General features: G+C 42.3%; 2 protein-coding genes across 3 annotated transcripts in view; one reads left to right on the plus strand and one right to left on the minus strand.

Annotated features, from left to right (window-relative positions):
- Window positions 1-74: 74 nt before the first annotated feature.
- On the plus strand, window positions 75-13894 carry COPB2 (COPI coat complex subunit beta 2). 2 transcript variants are annotated; one of them, XM_014308862.2, is made up of 22 exons: window positions 75-204; window positions 1456-1593; window positions 1826-1912; window positions 2778-2904; window positions 3456-3604; window positions 4730-4876; window positions 5884-5983; window positions 6113-6255; window positions 6473-6672; window positions 6964-7074; window positions 7323-7411; window positions 7488-7594; window positions 7874-8017; window positions 8658-8788; window positions 9082-9289; window positions 9519-9629; window positions 10411-10625; window positions 10906-10998; window positions 11078-11258; window positions 11372-11440; window positions 13090-13182; window positions 13537-13894. In XM_014308862.2, the coding sequence occupies exons 1-22, from the start codon at window positions 202-204 to the stop codon at window positions 13630-13632; spliced, it is 2742 nt and encodes a 913-aa protein (XP_014164337.1). In that variant the 5' UTR covers window positions 75-201; the 3' UTR covers window positions 13633-13894. The 2 variants fall into 2 exon arrangements, with proteins under 2 accessions (XP_014164337.1, XP_030916556.1); XM_031060696.1 differs by having other exon boundaries at window positions 13093-13182.
- A 534-nt stretch (window positions 13895-14428) lies between these two features.
- MRPS22 (mitochondrial ribosomal protein S22) overlaps window positions 14429-16033 on the minus strand; it is a 6915-nt gene continuing 5310 nt past the window's right edge. Inside the window, 3 exon segments of the mRNA XM_005425529.2 lie at window positions 14429-14604; window positions 14864-14972; window positions 16015-16033. The exon segment at window positions 16015-16033 is cut by the window's right edge and continues 13 nt beyond it. Of these exon segments, the coding sequence (XP_005425586.2) occupies window positions 14512-14604; window positions 14864-14972; window positions 16015-16033 (221 nt within the window). The 3' untranslated portion in view covers window positions 14429-14511.

Raw genomic sequence — 16033 nt, forward strand, 5'->3', positions numbered from 1 at the left:
GACTACACATCCCGGCATCCCACGGGAGCGCCTCGCTCTCGCGAGACTGAGGGGCGCTGTGCGGGGCTGTCGCGAGAGCGGCGGGCCCGGAAGCTCCACGTCGGAGCTCGGAGCGGGCCCGGGCGGAGCGGGGCCGGAGCGGGGCCGGGGACAGCGGACGGCACCTCGGGACACCGGGCGGCACCTCGGCACAGCGGGGCCATGGTGAGCGACATGCAGGGTCCCGGGGGGCGCCTCGCCCCCGCTGCGGGAGGGTGACCATCCCAGCTGGCCCCGGGAGGCAGCGCAGCCCCGCAGTCGGCGGAGCGGGCGTATGAGGGGCCAGGACCGGGGCCGGGGCCGCAGCGCGGTGCTGCCCGTGCTGTTCTCAGCCGCAGCGAGCGGCTGTCCCGGGGTTCGGGTGCGTGTCGCACCCAGCCCTCGGAGCGGCCCTTCCCGGCCCTCGGGAGCTGCCGCTCCCGGCGGTTCCCGGGATAAGCGCGGAGCCGGGGGTAGCTGTGCTTGCCTTGCTGGTGTTTGTAGCAGGAGAAGAGAACCCAAACTCTTTCCACATCCCATGTCATAGGCGTGGTTCAGGTACTACCTGATAACCAGGTGGTTTTTTTTCCTTGCAGTGTTTAACGTAGGTAACTGCAGGTATGATTAATGCGTGTAGTGTTCTTTGGTCAGCCATTATCCACTGAGTTCTCTGAGATAAAAGCAGCGTTAAATGATCTCCAGTGAGTATCTAAAGGAACCCACAATGCCTCGAATATATTAAAAAATCACGTTGCTAGACTTCATGCCTTTTAAATACCGTGTGAGCAGTTTGGGACATTTGGTCTGTTCAGCCTGCAGGAAACTCGGGGAGAGCTCACAGCAATCTCCAGCATCCTCGTGAGGGGAAGCGAGGGGCCAGGAGCGACCTCTGCTCTGTGGTGACAGCTTTTTACATTGCCAGTGATTAAAGTGGAAGGTCAGAGCCTTCTTTGTAAGGGAAAGATTTAAAATTTTTCCCTGTACTCAGTTTTTACCAATGTTCCATTCTAAAACATAATTTTGGAATTGTGAACGGAAGTAAATTTACAATGGGCAAATGTTGTGCTCTATTTTGTTAACTGACTTTTCTTCCTGGTTTGTAGCAGGAAGATTTGTTTTCTAATATTTGTATTAGGAGCAAATTCTTTTTGCTTTGCTTTCATAGTTCAGGGACACCAGGAGGATGTGCAGTGCATCTTTTTTGGGGTTTTTTTTGGCTCTGCTGGAGTTTCACAGAATTAAATTAAGCAGAGCCACTGCCATTGGTGAGGATGTGATGCCTTCCTACAAAAACAGACACACAGATAGATAGAAAAGAGTGGTACCCTTCTGTCTGCATGGGCAGCAGGATTGGATCCTTTCATTCTAAGAGTGAACTGCAGCTTTCCCTGTCCCAGTTTGCTGTTGAGTCACCTGGTGCTCCTGTTGTTCCCGCAGCCTCTGCGCCTGGACATCAAGCGGAAGCTGACGGCGCGCTCTGACCGCGTCAAGAGCGTGGACCTGCATCCCACGGAGCCATGGATGCTGGCCAGCCTCTACAACGGCAGTGTCTGTGTGTGGAACCACGAGACACAGGTGAGGGCCTTACTGGGAAATGGGCATGTAGCTGTGTAGCTGGTGCTGGAAGTGGGATTTGTACAGACTCTTCAGTCGCTGCTGTTAACTGGCTGCTCTTCTCTGGCTGAGTGCAAGAGTCACTGTGTCAGTAGACAAGGAAGTGACATATTGGATGCTGTTAAGAAAATAGAGCTCATTTCAAAGTTGGTATTTTTTCCAGTGCTATAAACTTAACTGGTTTTGTTTGCAGACTCTGGTGAAGAATTTTGAAGTGTGTGACCTGCCTGTGAGAGCTGCCAAGTTCGTGGCGAGGAAGAACTGGGTTGTTACTGGAGCTGTAAGCTGTTTCCTCCTGTGATTTCCTGTTCAGCTGCACTTTCTCTGATCAATTTTCATGCCATCACTTTCTGCATTGTGTAATAATCTGATCTGATCTGAATTTGTAGAGAAGGGAATACTTCACTACAGTTTCCCAGAAGTTTTCTCCTTTAAGGAAGATTAAAAGCTTAAATTTTCATTTCAAAAAAGAGCAACCTGCTAAGGTGACTGACTCTGCAGGTAATGCCAGGTAGATGGAGTTCAGCTGTTACTGCCAGCTGGAACATACTCAGCCCAGAGTTCTGACTCAGTGCCATAGGTGCTGCTTTAACTAAAATGAAACTATTGACAGTCCTAGGTAAGATGAATTTGAAATTGCTTTCTACTTTTTTTCTTGGTTATATTAAAAATAATTTTTAGTTTTGCTCATCACTAGAAAAAAAATGCCTGCTTTTATTCAGTGGATGTAACTTGAGAGGAATAATTGTATTCTGATCTTGGTAACACATTTTTTTTTATGGAGTGAATATTTTTTTGCTAAATTAAGGTAAAGCCTAAATGTTTTTCTTTTCTCAACCTTCATTTCCTAGTTTTCTTCCCTGTACCCAGAGTAAAAATGTGTTTTCATTTCATTACCATATGCTGCCGTGACTCAGTTACTTGTAAAAATGAAAATTTGCTTTTTCCATTTCATAAATGACTTGAAACAGCAGTACTTTATAGCCTTCTGAATCCAAGTATAATTTGTATCATTAGCAAGCAAAATTCCTTAAACATTTTGTTGTCTTCAGTGGTGGAATGTTTTTTCCTAGCTCCCCTGTATTGCATAGAAGGTGCACTGCACAAGAGACTTCTTTTCACGTGGCTTTTCCTCCCTTTCCCAGGATGACATGCAGATCAGAGTTTTTAATTACAACACCCTGGAAAGAGTTCACATGTTTGAGGCCCATTCCGACTACATCCGGTGCATTGCAGTGCACCCCACACAGCCCTTCATCCTCACAAGCAGTGGTGAGAGTCCTTTGGGATCTTTTCATGTTCAGCTCTTCTCAGGCTCCTGTTTTCTGTGGGGTGAGGGCTTGCACCTTCTGGGAAGACTCAGGAGTCCTTGAGCAAGAAGCCAACGTGACAGTTGTCATTTTGTTGTTTCTTGGTAGATGCGTTCATGTTTTTTTAATGGAATATCATTTGCACTTAAAATTTAAACTATAATGGCTTGTGTTCTTGTCAGAGAAAAGAGCTTTCTCTCTTAATATCTGCCAGATGAGACATTTGTGTGTGTGCCAGGTAGTGTGGAAAACTCTCAAATAACAGCTCAGGTTGTGTTTTTAAAAAGATTTCATTGTGGTTTGGAGTAAGTTTTTAGCTGGGAATCTGACTTGAAAGCAACAGACAGCTTTCATCTCCCTTTGGTCCTTCTGAAGGATTAGTAATCCTATAGATGCAAATAGATTATTAGCAGTGCCTCCTTTCCAGCCTGTACCATGAACTTCTGGAGGATTATGCACTTCAAGGAGGTTGTTGTCACCCACTGAAGCTTGGTTGTTTGTGGTTTTTTCCAGATGACATGCTGATCAAACTCTGGGACTGGGATAAGAAGTGGTCCTGTTCTCAGGTGTTTGAAGGACATACCCATTACGTCATGCAGATTGTCATAAACCCAAAAGACAATAACCAGTTTGCCAGTGCCTCTTTGGATAGGACAATTAAGGTAGAGAAGCTGTATTGGGGGTTTTTAGTCATTAAGTGATTATCAGTGTACTCAAAGCAATAATCCTGTATGGATGATGGGTCAGTGTTCTTAAAAGCAGGTGCAATAATGGAATTTTGACTGAACAAAGACCTGGACATTGCTCCAGGCACCTGCTAAGTAATTCAGTAAATTTACCAGATTACGTGTTGTCTCTAACAATTGGAAAGTAGTTGTTTAAACTCTTCTAAGTGCTGTATCTCCATTTGGATTGCACAGAAATATGGGATAGGAGTAATGGGAGAGGAGTGATGGTTTTACTGTCAGTGAGTCATTTGGGAGTACTGAAGCCATATAGCAGATAAAGACTTCAACTGTGAACTAAAAAGAAAAAACAACCCTGGTAAAGGTGTCTCTCCCATTACTTGCATATCCTTGGCTGTCTGTGCATGGAATTGTTTCCAGTGATGCCTTCAGCCTTCTCATGGTCTCATCTGCTGTGCAGCTGTTACTAAATATCTGTGACTACAGATTTTCAGCCACTGAGCAGGGACACCTCCTCACATTTCCTGTACATCATCAGTATATTGGCTGTAAAAAGCCAGCACTGATTTCATATGGCCACAGATGTTGAGATCAGGTGCATGGAAATGTTGATTTGATGTGATAAACATGAGAAAGCACTAGTATATCTACACTTGACTTGCTTCATTTTGTATCCTCATTTAACATGAGATTTAATATTCTTTAGTGTAGCTGGAAAAATTAAAATTCAGGACACGGAGGAAACTCATGTATAATAACAATCAGTTACTAGTTACTTTTATAAACACGTAGTACTTCTTAAAAACAGTGCTTTATGTGGTTTCATGTCCTTAAAAAAGTTTAAAGCAACCAATTTCAATGTTTAGAGGTATGAGCAGAGAGCATGGGCAATTCAGCATGTTATTTGTGTTTACTGGGGGAAGGACTGTAGTTTGCTGAGCAGTTGTTGAAGTTTTTATCTAAGAAAACAACAGTGTCTTTGGAATTCTGTGTTATTTCTCCTTGGACTTGTGAAGTACTTCTGGACACCTGTTGTGTGTGCCAAGGGTGACCTGGGCACAGCAGGTTGCTGGGTACAAGTGTCTGTGTTTCATTGGTCAGGTGTGGCAGCTTGGATCATCCTCTCCCAACTTCACCTTGGAAGGCCATGAGAAAGGAGTGAACTGCATTGACTATTACAGTGGTGGGGACAAGCCATACCTCATTTCTGGGGCAGATGACCGCCTGGTGAAGATCTGGGACTACCAGGTGTGTGCTCAGCTCTTCAGAAGCCTTTGTGCAGGCTGCTATATTTGATATAAAGTTTCTGTTGTTAGATTTTTTTCCTGTGACAAATTGATTCCCTGCCTTTTAGGCCTCATGTTTGTGGATTAAGCTGTTCCTCTTTTTTTTCTTCAATCTTTATAGCTCCCCTCCTCCTGTTTCATCCTTTATAGCTTCCCCCCCTCCTGTTTCATCCTGTGCACATTGACACAGTCCCATGAGTTGCATGCACACCCATGCAATGCTTGTGCCCCCAAGGAGGGCAGGAGTGATGAGGTGCCCTGCTTGAATGCTCCTCAGGAAAGAGAGATCTAATCCAGGGATTCACTCTGTTGCTGGAGTCTAGAGCTCCTGAGTTCTTCCTGTCTACAAGTGTCTGAATGGCCAGAAGGACGAGACAGAAGTTGTTAGGTGGTACTTTCTGGTCACTAAAACTTATTGCCCTGGAGTAAATCCAAGCCCAGAAGTTGAAGTTAATTTAAACATTCAATGCAGTCATGAATATTACAGAACAGTGCTTGGGATTTTGCCACCATGTGCAGCTGGAGACACTGTACATGCTCCAGTCTTAGTTACCTCAAGCAGAGCAGCCTGACTTTCACAACTATGTCAATGAACATTCTTACCAAAGACCTAAATTTGATCTGTTTTCACCTGTAATGCAATATTTGGTTATGATTTTTTTTTCACAGTGAACTCAGCTTTCCATTATGCTTTAATGTGTTGTGCTATGCAGCTCTGAGAAAGCATATTTTCTAGCCATAAACACGTCTGAAAATAGAGGAAAACACTTCTGTCAGGGGAAATACTTTTTTCTGGGCAGGAGGTACAGCTCAATACAATCAGTTTTTAATAGCTTAGTGCTGTTGTTCGAACACCTTGCAAATGTAAGAAATCTAGAGAATTTTCAGATCTATTTTGTATTTGGAGGAGATTTTTTTTTTAAATAAATAAGGGTTAAAATGTGGCATTGTGTTCTCTCTTGCTTTCAGAATAAAACTTGTGTCCAGACACTGGAAGGCCACGCTCAGAACGTGTCGTGTGTCAGCTTCCATCCGGAGCTGCCCATCATCATCACCGGCTCTGAAGATGGTAACTGTGGATTTTCTGGTGTAGAAAGGACAGGACAAGCACTGAGGGCAGAGCTCTTGTGGTGGTGTGGCTGCACCCCTGCTGCCCTCAGACTGAGCTGAAGGGATGCATGGCTGTGTTTTTCCCCAGGCACGGTGCGGATCTGGCACTCCAGCACTTATCGCCTGGAGAGCACCCTGAACTATGGCATGGAGAGGGTGTGGTGTGTGGCCAGCCTCAGGGGCTCCAACAACGTGGCTCTGGGCTATGATGAGGGCAGCATCATTGTTAAGGTACAGTTAATGGTTTGGAGTGAGAAATTGTGATTCATCCTGTCCTGTGTGCACAACAACTGGTTTCTGATTCTGGGATAATACGTAAAATACTGACATTTTGGCATTTTAATTGGCATTTTTTGATGGAGATTGGCTATTTCACTTGACATTTACAACTGAAAAGAAAATCAACAATGTATTTTTTCCATAGTCTCACTTCTTTCTTATTTTCTAGCTTGGTCGTGAAGAACCTGCCATGTCCATGGATGCAAATGGAAAAATTATTTGGGCTAAACATTCCGAAGTCCAACAGGCTAACTTGAAAGCAATGGGAGATGCTGAAATCAAAGATGGAGAGAGGTTGCCACTGGCTGTGAAGGATATGGGCAGCTGTGAAATCTATCCTCAGACAATCCAGCACAACCCTAATGGACGGTAACACATTCCTTCATCACTTCTCTTGAACTGGTTGGGGTTTTTTTTGTTAACAGGCTCAAATAAAAGGGATCCAGAGTCCAAGAGGTGCTCAGTGGAGACCAGAAGGTGCATGACTCAGGAAGGAAATGGAGTTCCATGACATTTTAGGCATATATAAAGCTTATGCTCTGTGTTTCAGTGGTTACCTTGGGCATGAGAGCCTTTACCTTTACAGATAATCTGCCTTCTTGCTGCTGCCTGTTGACCTGGACACAGATATCTGACAAGTGCCTCTCTCTCCTGCCCCAGGTTTGTGGTGGTGTGTGGTGATGGTGAATACATCATCTACACAGCCATGGCTCTGAGGAACAAGAGTTTTGGTTCTGCACAGGAGTTTGTGTGGGCACATGACTCTTCAGAGTAAGTCTTGCAAGTTTTTTCCTTTGTATTGCATTTGCAGCTGCTACTTTAGTTTTCAGGCCACAAAACATGCATGTAAAATGAATTTTTAGTAGTTGTCCTGCTTGAAAATTTTGGATTTTTAGGACTCTGCTGGTTTTAGAAGATAAAGTCAAATGCAGTTGTTTTGTAGCAGCTTATAGTTTAATAGTTACTACTTTGGAAACGAAATAATGACTTTGTTTATTTACAATTTAATCTCTATTTAGGTATGCAATCAGGGAGAGCAACAGTGTTGTAAAGATATTTAAAAATTTCAAAGAGAAGAAGTCGTTCAAGCCTGATTTTGGAGCAGAAGGTAAATACTTTAAAAATAGATATGCTGGTACGGTTTTTGTACAATGTGGATTTCTTCCACCTTTATTTTCTTGTAGGCATCTATGGTGGCTTTCTTTTGGGAGTCAGATCTGTTAATGGCCTGGCATTCTATGACTGGGAGAACACGGAGCTGATTCGCAGGATTGAAATCCAGCCCAAACATGTGAGTTTCTGCATGGGACTGAAGATATTTACCTGTCTGATTTACTGATTTTTATTTCTTTTACTAAACTGGTTTTCTTGCATGAAGCAAAGCTGTCAATAATAAAGTAACAATTTAAGTTTATCTCAGTCATGTAGCAGAAAGGGCAGAAAAATTCCAGTATGTGTTGACTTTTCAGTCCTAGAGCTTCTGGAGTTGGGCTGTTTAACCCTTAATTCCCACATCATCCATCTTAGCCTGGGGTGTGTAACACTGCCACTGTTGATTCTGCTCTCACAGATTTTCTGGTCTGACTCGGGTGAGCTCGTGTGCATTGCTACAGAAGAGTCATTCTTCATTCTCAAGTACCTGTCAGAAAAAGTGGCAGCAGCCCAAGAAACACATGAAGGTGTCACTGAAGATGGAATTGAAGATGCCTTTGAGGTACCTTCTATTTAAAAAGTGGAATGAGATTAGAGATGGTAAAAGCAAGAGAGTGCAGCAAACTTAGTCCTTAACATAGTCCCATTTAAATGTTAGTTTCCAGATCATTTTTAGTATCGCACGTTGTGCACCTGCCTGAGGAACACTTAATCATTTTTTGGGATTCATGAGCAGTGTATCTCTGTCTGAATCCCAGCATAACTGACCTTGATGCCAGCATTTCTCTTCATCTGCTCACTATTGTCAGAGAGTTATAGAGATATTTTTTAAAACACACTTTTGGGTCATTGATTAATTTTTTTTCTACAATTTTCAAGTTTTGAAATGTTATTCAAGTTTGAGAGGTGAAAAAACCTCAGCAGTGAATCAAAATTTCAGAAGGAAAGTTACCTTTGATGGTCTTGCTTAATGCTTAGTTTGGTGTTTGTTTCCCAGATTTATAATTGGCTTAGTTAAGAATTAGGGTAGCATGCATGTAGAATGAAATTATCACTTATGTACTTGTATATCTAAACTTATATTTGCAACTTGCCCAACAATTAAAGTATAGAATATAGAATTATATTTTAAATTGCAGTAGTCTTTCTGCTACCTGGAAGTACCTTCTTATGTATCTAATTACTCAAAATTTGCTTTGCAGGTTCTTGGCGAGATCCAGGAGATTGTGAAAACAGGTCTGTGGGTCGGTGACTGCTTTATTTACACCAGTTCTGTGAACAGACTCAACTACTACGTTGGAGGAGAGATTGTCACCATTGCCCACCTGGACAGGTGAGTTGCTGCTTCAGTTAAAGTGTTCAAGGTTCTCTCAGTGAAGGGGGCTCAAGGTGCACCCTGGCAGCTGCTGCTGTGCCCTGCTGTAGCACCAGGGGTGGGAACAAGTGGGGTGTTGTGAGGCAGCAGTGCAGTTCTGAGGGATGAACAGTGCTGTGTGAAAGAGTACATCCAGGAAAAGCAGGGTGTTTGATGGGAGTATTCTTGCTGCCATAAGAGCTACTGGAATGGTTTTGTTCAGACTGTTTGTGTGGATCTGTTGAAGCTGAGTGCTCTTTGTTTTGTTCCAGAACAATGTATCTCCTGGGCTATATCCCCAAGGACAACAGGCTGTATTTGGGTGATAAAGAGCTGAACATTGTTAGCTACTCTCTGCTGGTCTCAGTGCTCGAATATCAAACTGCTGTGATGAGGAGGGATTTCGGCATGGCTGACAAAGTTCTTCCCACAATCCCAAAAGAACAGAGAACCAGGGTCGCACATTTTCTTGAAAAACAGGCAAGAAAACTCCTTCTTAGTCATCCAACTGAATAAATCAGTTTATTCACATTCTTAATGGAGTTTGCTAAGCAAAACCCAGTGATACTATCTGTGAGCATTAACTCTTGTTAATTATCCTGTTTGTTTGAGAACAATGTAACCTTCTGTTCAGAGTGCTTTTGTTAAAGTATTTAGGATTATGTTTGACCTGACAGGTCCCAGCTTCACTGTCAGATTTTTATTTTAGGGCTTCAAACAACAAGCTCTTGCAGTATCTACAGATCCAGAGCATCGTTTTGAACTTGCTCTTCAACTTGGAGAATTAAAAATAGCCTATCAGCTTGCAGTGGAAGCAGAGGTAATGATATAAATTTGGGTGATTCATCCTGGATTCTGAGTATTAGTGGGAGTCTGAGAGGCCCTGTAAGAAAAGGCAATGGTATGTGGGGATGCAAAACAACTCCAACTCCTTAGGTGAAGTTCTGCTGCCTGTAATTCAAAGGAATCGAAGCTGTGGGATAGGGACAAAGAATGGTGTCTGCTCAGAAAGCCACAGGAACTCCTGGAGAATACAAAACTTGAGTCCAGAACCAAGCCTTGATCTCCAGTACTTAACAGTGAGAGGAGGAAAGACAGGGCTGAAGCCATCAGACCTTTGTTCCAGCCTTAGCAAACTTAGACTGCTGCACTAAAAAAACTGATTTGTCCCATCATTATTATGCAGAGATCTCCTTGTTCCGGCTGTAAAATAATCCAGTTATTTAGAAGGAATGTTAACTTAGTTACAGACACAGATGCCTTTCAGCATTCTGAGGGTTAACTTGGGAGCTTTAAGAGATTGTTATAGTTAAATTTCCAGAGTTATGCCTGCTTCCCCCCTCCATGTTTACTGAGAAGCTGTTTATTTTATGTAATGTTACAGCTAGGTAGGGATCTCTTGGCACTCACTGTGCCATGCTGGGAAGCTGCAGTAATTGCAGTACCTCAGTGGGAAGACAAGTGTAGTGATGGGATACAGCACCTTCACAAGTCAACTCCTGTTTTCATACTGAGTGCTCTCAAAACCTTTAAATTCTGTTCAGAACTGTGAGTGGTTTGATTTTTTTCTTTCCCTCCCTCTCCCCTTTTTGTACAATCAGTCAGAACAGAAGTGGAAGCAGCTTGCAGAGCTTGCCATCAGTAAATGCCAGTTTGGCTTAGCCCAGGAGTGTCTCCACCATGCCCAGGACTATGGAGGGCTGCTGCTCCTGGCCACAGCTTCAGGGAATGCCAGCATGGTGAACAAGTTGGCAGAAGGTGCTGAGAAGGATGGCAAGAATAATGTGGCATTTATGAGCTACTTCCTGCAGGGAAAGTAAGTAGCAAATGAGCTTCTGATTGTTCTGTTCTGCTGTCTCAAGTGCAGAGACCCTCAGGTTCTTCAAGTGGTTAATTTCAGCTAACTGAAAACTTCATGGAGAAAGATGAGCATAGGTCCTTCTCAGAAAAGCTCATTCTGATGGAGATGGCTGCTAGATCTAAAGTCTGAAATGAAAGCACCTTAAATTAATGGAATAGAATAAACAGCTGTTCTAATACAAAAATTTGTCTTTATTAAGTTTACTGGTTAAAATCATATTTTGAAATCTTTTTAGGCTTGATTCATGTTTGGAACTCCTGATCAAAACTGGGCGTCTCCCTGAAGCTGCTTTCCTTGCACGGACATATTTGCCAAGCCAAGTTTCAAGGTAATTTCTGAGCATATGCAGAGCATGAGCTGTGTTGTCTGAATGAGCTGTCTCTAACAAATCTGGTTTGCATCCCCAGGGTTGTTAAACTCTGGCGGGAGAACCTCTCTAAAGTCAATCAGAAGGCTGCTGAGTCCCTTGCTGACCCCACAGAATACGAAAATCTTTTCCCTGGATTAAAGGAAGCTTTTGTTGCTGAAGAGTATGTTAAGCAAAGTCTTGCTGACTTGAGGCCAGCCAGGGAATACCCCCTTGTCACTGTAAGTAGAAGGTTTTACTGTCTCTAGAAGAGTAACATTTGGTGCTTTGTAAAATCGGCTCTAAGCAACTCAGTGCAACACTTAAATGTGTCTGGGGTTCTTTTTACTTTTAGCCAAATGAAGAAAGAAACTTACTTGAAGAAGCAAAAGGATTTGAGCCCTCTGGAATAATGTCATCTCAGGTCAGTCAGTGATGAATCTAAGGGAGAACTTTGCTATCTTACAGTAACTTCTACCCTGGAGAATATTTCACCAGTAATGGACAAATTGTTGCTTTTATTCCCTTGACTGTAAGTGCTGCAGTTGGCTTCATGTTCTTTTGCCTCAGATTCTTTTTCATCTACATCTGTACTTACTAACAGCTTCTTGACTGTGAAATTATTTGTGTGCTTCCTTACCTTGGGTCACCCTGTGTAGTGTGAGTAGTTCTAGAGTCTTTTCATTGAATTCATCCTACAGAAAAGTAACTCCAGTTGCATTTACAAACACTGCCTCGGCTGCCCTGGTTTTCTAAAGCTCAGTAGCTGGAAATGGAGACTCTTGCCTATTACAGCAGTGACAAATGCTCTGTGTTCTTTGTTGGTGTGCTCCATGGTTGTGGAATAACACTGCTCCATAACTAACTGGCCAGGAATGCTACTTGGGTACTTGAACATAGATTCTAGTCAATGTCTGAAGTAACAAACTAATTTTTTTACCACCTCAGTTGTCCAATTCTTATGCAGAAAATAGGACAAGTATAAGGTATAAGCATAGAGATTGAAACGAAGTTAAAGCTTTTCAGAGCTTTAGGAGAAGATGACAACTTTTAATTTTGCTCAAGTCAAATACACTTTACATTTGTCTGTGAAAATCATAATGTGAGGGTTTCTTAAAGGCAGTGATACTGGCACCACTCTTTGAGGATATAAACATCTAAAATCAAAACTGCACTGGAAACTGAAGGAGAAACAGAAAAGCTACAGCTCTCCATTGTCTGTATGTTTTTCTTCATAGGAGGTGCACTACAGAACATAGTTTTGGACATCCCTGACAGAGCAGAGAGGTTAGATTACTCTCAAGCCTCTGTAGTGACTCTTTGCCTCTTGTGCATCAAAGGAAATACTGTTAAAGCAAAATCAAACTTGTCTGCTTGTTTGTAAAAGATGATAAACAAACTGTCTGGGCTACCTATGGAAACAAATGGCAAGAACTGAGAACTAGCTTGCCATAGAAGCTGAAAACAAGACCTCAGTGTATCTTTGCATTCAGCTCATGTTCTCATAGAAGCCCTAAACCCCAGTTGTCTCTTACAGCTGAGGCTGAATATGGGACATTTTGTAAGAGATAGATTAATTCTATAATTAAGTACAGTTAATTGAATAGTACCACTGCTTCAATAATAGTACTGACTGATGAATTATCTTAAAATTATATAAAATTTACGCAGCAGTGAAGCAAGAAGAGTGTTAAACCATTATAGGATTTGGAACACTAAGCCCAGCAACTCCTAAAATTTGCTGTCAGTCTCAACTAACTTAGTCTCTCCTGCTGAGGATGTTGAAAATCACTAACAGCACTTCAGTGTTTAAAATGAACTGATAATTTCTGAAGGTTCTCATTTTATCAGTTCCATTATCAACTGCTTCAAATATACTGGGAAAGGAAATAGTCTCCAGTTGAGTGAGGACTAGAATCTTTTCTGACAGTGAAGATCTGGCTCAAGAGTAACTGAGGGAAGCTGAAAGAGAGCCACTGGGCAAGGGGCATTAGAGGTCTGCTGTTGTTTACCTGCTTTTGTTGAAAGAATTTAAATTGAAAAAAAAACCTAAAGTAATTTCTTTGCCATTAGAAGAAGGCTGAAGAACCAGTTCCCTCTCCTAAACAAGAAGTGATGAAGACAGTTGTGCAGAATTCTGATAACCTTCCAGCAAGAGATCAAAAGGTATCCAAACAGTTTTATGAGGTGAAGTATAAGCACTCAATTCATTTTACACCAATGAGTGTGATTCAAGCAGCTGCACACATGACTCTGGCAGTCCCAGAGCAGTGTTCAGAGCCCTGCACACAGTAACAGACCAGTGCAGCAGGCAGGCCTGACAAAGGGAATTCAAACCCAGCTGCTCCCATGGTAAAAAGCTGCACTGGTGGAATAGGCTTCCTCTGCTCTCCAGCCTCCTTTAGCATTGTGTTCCTCATGAGGCCTTGGCTGGGGTTTGCAGAGTGTAGATCCATCCCACAAGCTGCATCACATGTAACCAGAGTGGTATCCTCCTCATCCAGTCTTTTCTCTCCCTAGACACTGCTGGACTTGGAAGATGACTTAGATAACTTGGATCTGGAGGATATTGATACCACAGATATCAATCTGGATGAAGAGATCTTAGATGAGTGAACATCCTTTTTTAGATGACCAAATCAGGAAATAATTTGGTCAAAACCCAGAGGAATGAAGTTCTGTGGACTATGTGCTCCAAGTTACTTTGATTTTTGTATCACAAGTGGACCATGTACATGTAGAAGGAAGCATACAGCTAGCAACTGTACAAAGAGAATCAGCTTCCAGTATGTTGAAATTCGAGATGTAAGCCTGCTCCAGAACATACTAAAAAATGTTTTCATTTATCAAGCAGTTCAATAAATCCTTTTAAACATTCTGCTCCTCAGTTCTCCATTTACTAGTAATATTTACTAAGAATAGTAAAATTCTTAAGAATAACCCAGCTTCCATAGTGTATATTCCAAATCTGTGAAACAGGAGCACAGTAGCTGAAATACAGTATTTTAACCTGACTTCTCTAAGCACCTCCAGTGAGGTATGTGGTTATGTCTTCACTGTGCTGCCATCTAGCACTGCTAACCATCAGTATCAGCTCAGTTACTCTTTCAGACACCACTTGTAGCTAAAAGCTTCAACAGAGCAGTGGTACAGCTTAAGGGTTAGAAGGGGTGTTTGTTACAGCCTTTCCTAAATGAAGCTGCCCAGACCCTGCACTTACCTCAATAACTGAAATGAATTGTGGGCAATTCCTTAGATTCAAGATGCAACAATAAAAAAACTGAACTCAAGGTACAGTGTCAGTGAAAACAAGTCATGAGGGCTGCTCTAAGTTCACTTATAGAACTCTTCAAAATAAACTGCTGTAGTGATGCACATGTATTTCAGTAAAGAAAAATACATTCTACAGCAGTCATTTTCAAGTATTTATTGTGGAATCCTGTACAGAAAATGTTTATAAACAGACTTAAAACTTCTGATGAGCGGAGGTTTACTTCATGAAGCTGAAGAAGTAGCCATTGCTTCTTCATAAGCCTGCAGGGCCAGCTGGATGTAACCTTCTCTCTGGGATTCAGTTTTCACAAATACCTGCAGCCATGGCAGGAGAAAGGTAACAGCAGAGTTAACCATGCCAGCCATGTAACCATGCCAGTGGCAGAGCAGCCAGCCACAACTGCAGTCCTGGTGCAGCTGTAGGTATAGAGTTTAACAAAAACCCCAGCGTGGCATGTACAACAGTTCTGGTTAAGTATCTGCTTCCTAAGGTAAGGAGAAATGTAACTGCTCATTGGGATTCTGCTGGTTAAAAGCTCTCTTCTGCAGGTTATGTAGAAGCAGAAAAGCTTACCTTGATCAGATCAACTCCTTGAAGTTTCTGTTCTTTAGCTTCCTTTGCTGACTGACATTCAGGGTGAAGCATATGATACAGTGTAATTAAACTTGTAGCATCGTCCAGCCTAAACAAATAAAGCTCATTTTAGCAATTCCTCTCTCAGAGTACTTCCAGAGAGTGCATTTTGTGATGTACTTTGCACAGCACAGGCTGTCAAACTGCTGGTTCCACCAAGTATCCAGTCCCTGGAATACACAAGCAAGTACCTACATCTATCCCTCCTGGCTGACATCCCTCTGAAAATACAATTAATTACCAATAATGAGTGTTTAGCGGAACTTTCTAACACAGACTGCAATGACCAGTATGTTTTACAGAAGCAGCATTAGAAATCCTGTGACACAGAGCTCTCAGCTGAGTTTAAAACTACTGAAGTGTGTGGCAGGAAAAGACATTTCAAACTTTGCTTGTTTAAATAGGCCAGATAACATGAATTTTCCTTTTACCAATCCGATTCTAAACCAGGAACCTTCCTGATGTCTCCATATGCTCAGGTTAAAAAGCAAGATCTGACCACCTGTTCCAAGTTTCTAACTGAAACAGCAGAAAATAAATGCCACTCTCACTGCAACCTGGAGTTCTGATTGTACAAATTTCTCCCAGATCTAGTGGCATTTTGAACTACTGAATATTGTTCACTTCAGGGAACTTTGAATAAATTTAGCACCATGTTTTATAGAAATTCACCCATTTAAAATGAAACCTTATCTACGTGTTCCTGAGCTGCTTAGGAATTGCTCTAAACCCCAGAGTGTATCAACTTTATATGCCAAAACTGAACTCAGTATGGAAATGCCAGACTTTAAGATCAGAAGTGCTCAGAGCTGGAAGTGTTCTGACAATTACATGGGAAACAAAAATAAAAACCCAAAAACCACAGAAGGCTAATTTCTGCAGAAACCTATACATATACCCTACAACTTTATGGACTGTTACTGGTGCTCCTGTACAGCCAACAGTACCTACACAGCTAACTGTTAGAGCTGGCCTAAAACATCAGGTAAATGAGAACTTTCCTACATCTGACAGAAATACTGTTTTCATTATCAAACAGCAGTACTTTTTCAAAGGCAAGGCAGGATTACCAAGTGGCAGGCTGTACTCACAGGTCTCTGTTGATTTTGT

Source organism: Geospiza fortis, unplaced genomic scaffold, assembly GCF_000277835.1.
Source record: "Geospiza fortis unplaced genomic scaffold, GeoFor_1.0 scaffold101, whole genome shotgun sequence".
Lineage (NCBI taxonomy): Eukaryota > Metazoa > Chordata > Aves > Passeriformes > Thraupidae > Geospiza > Geospiza fortis.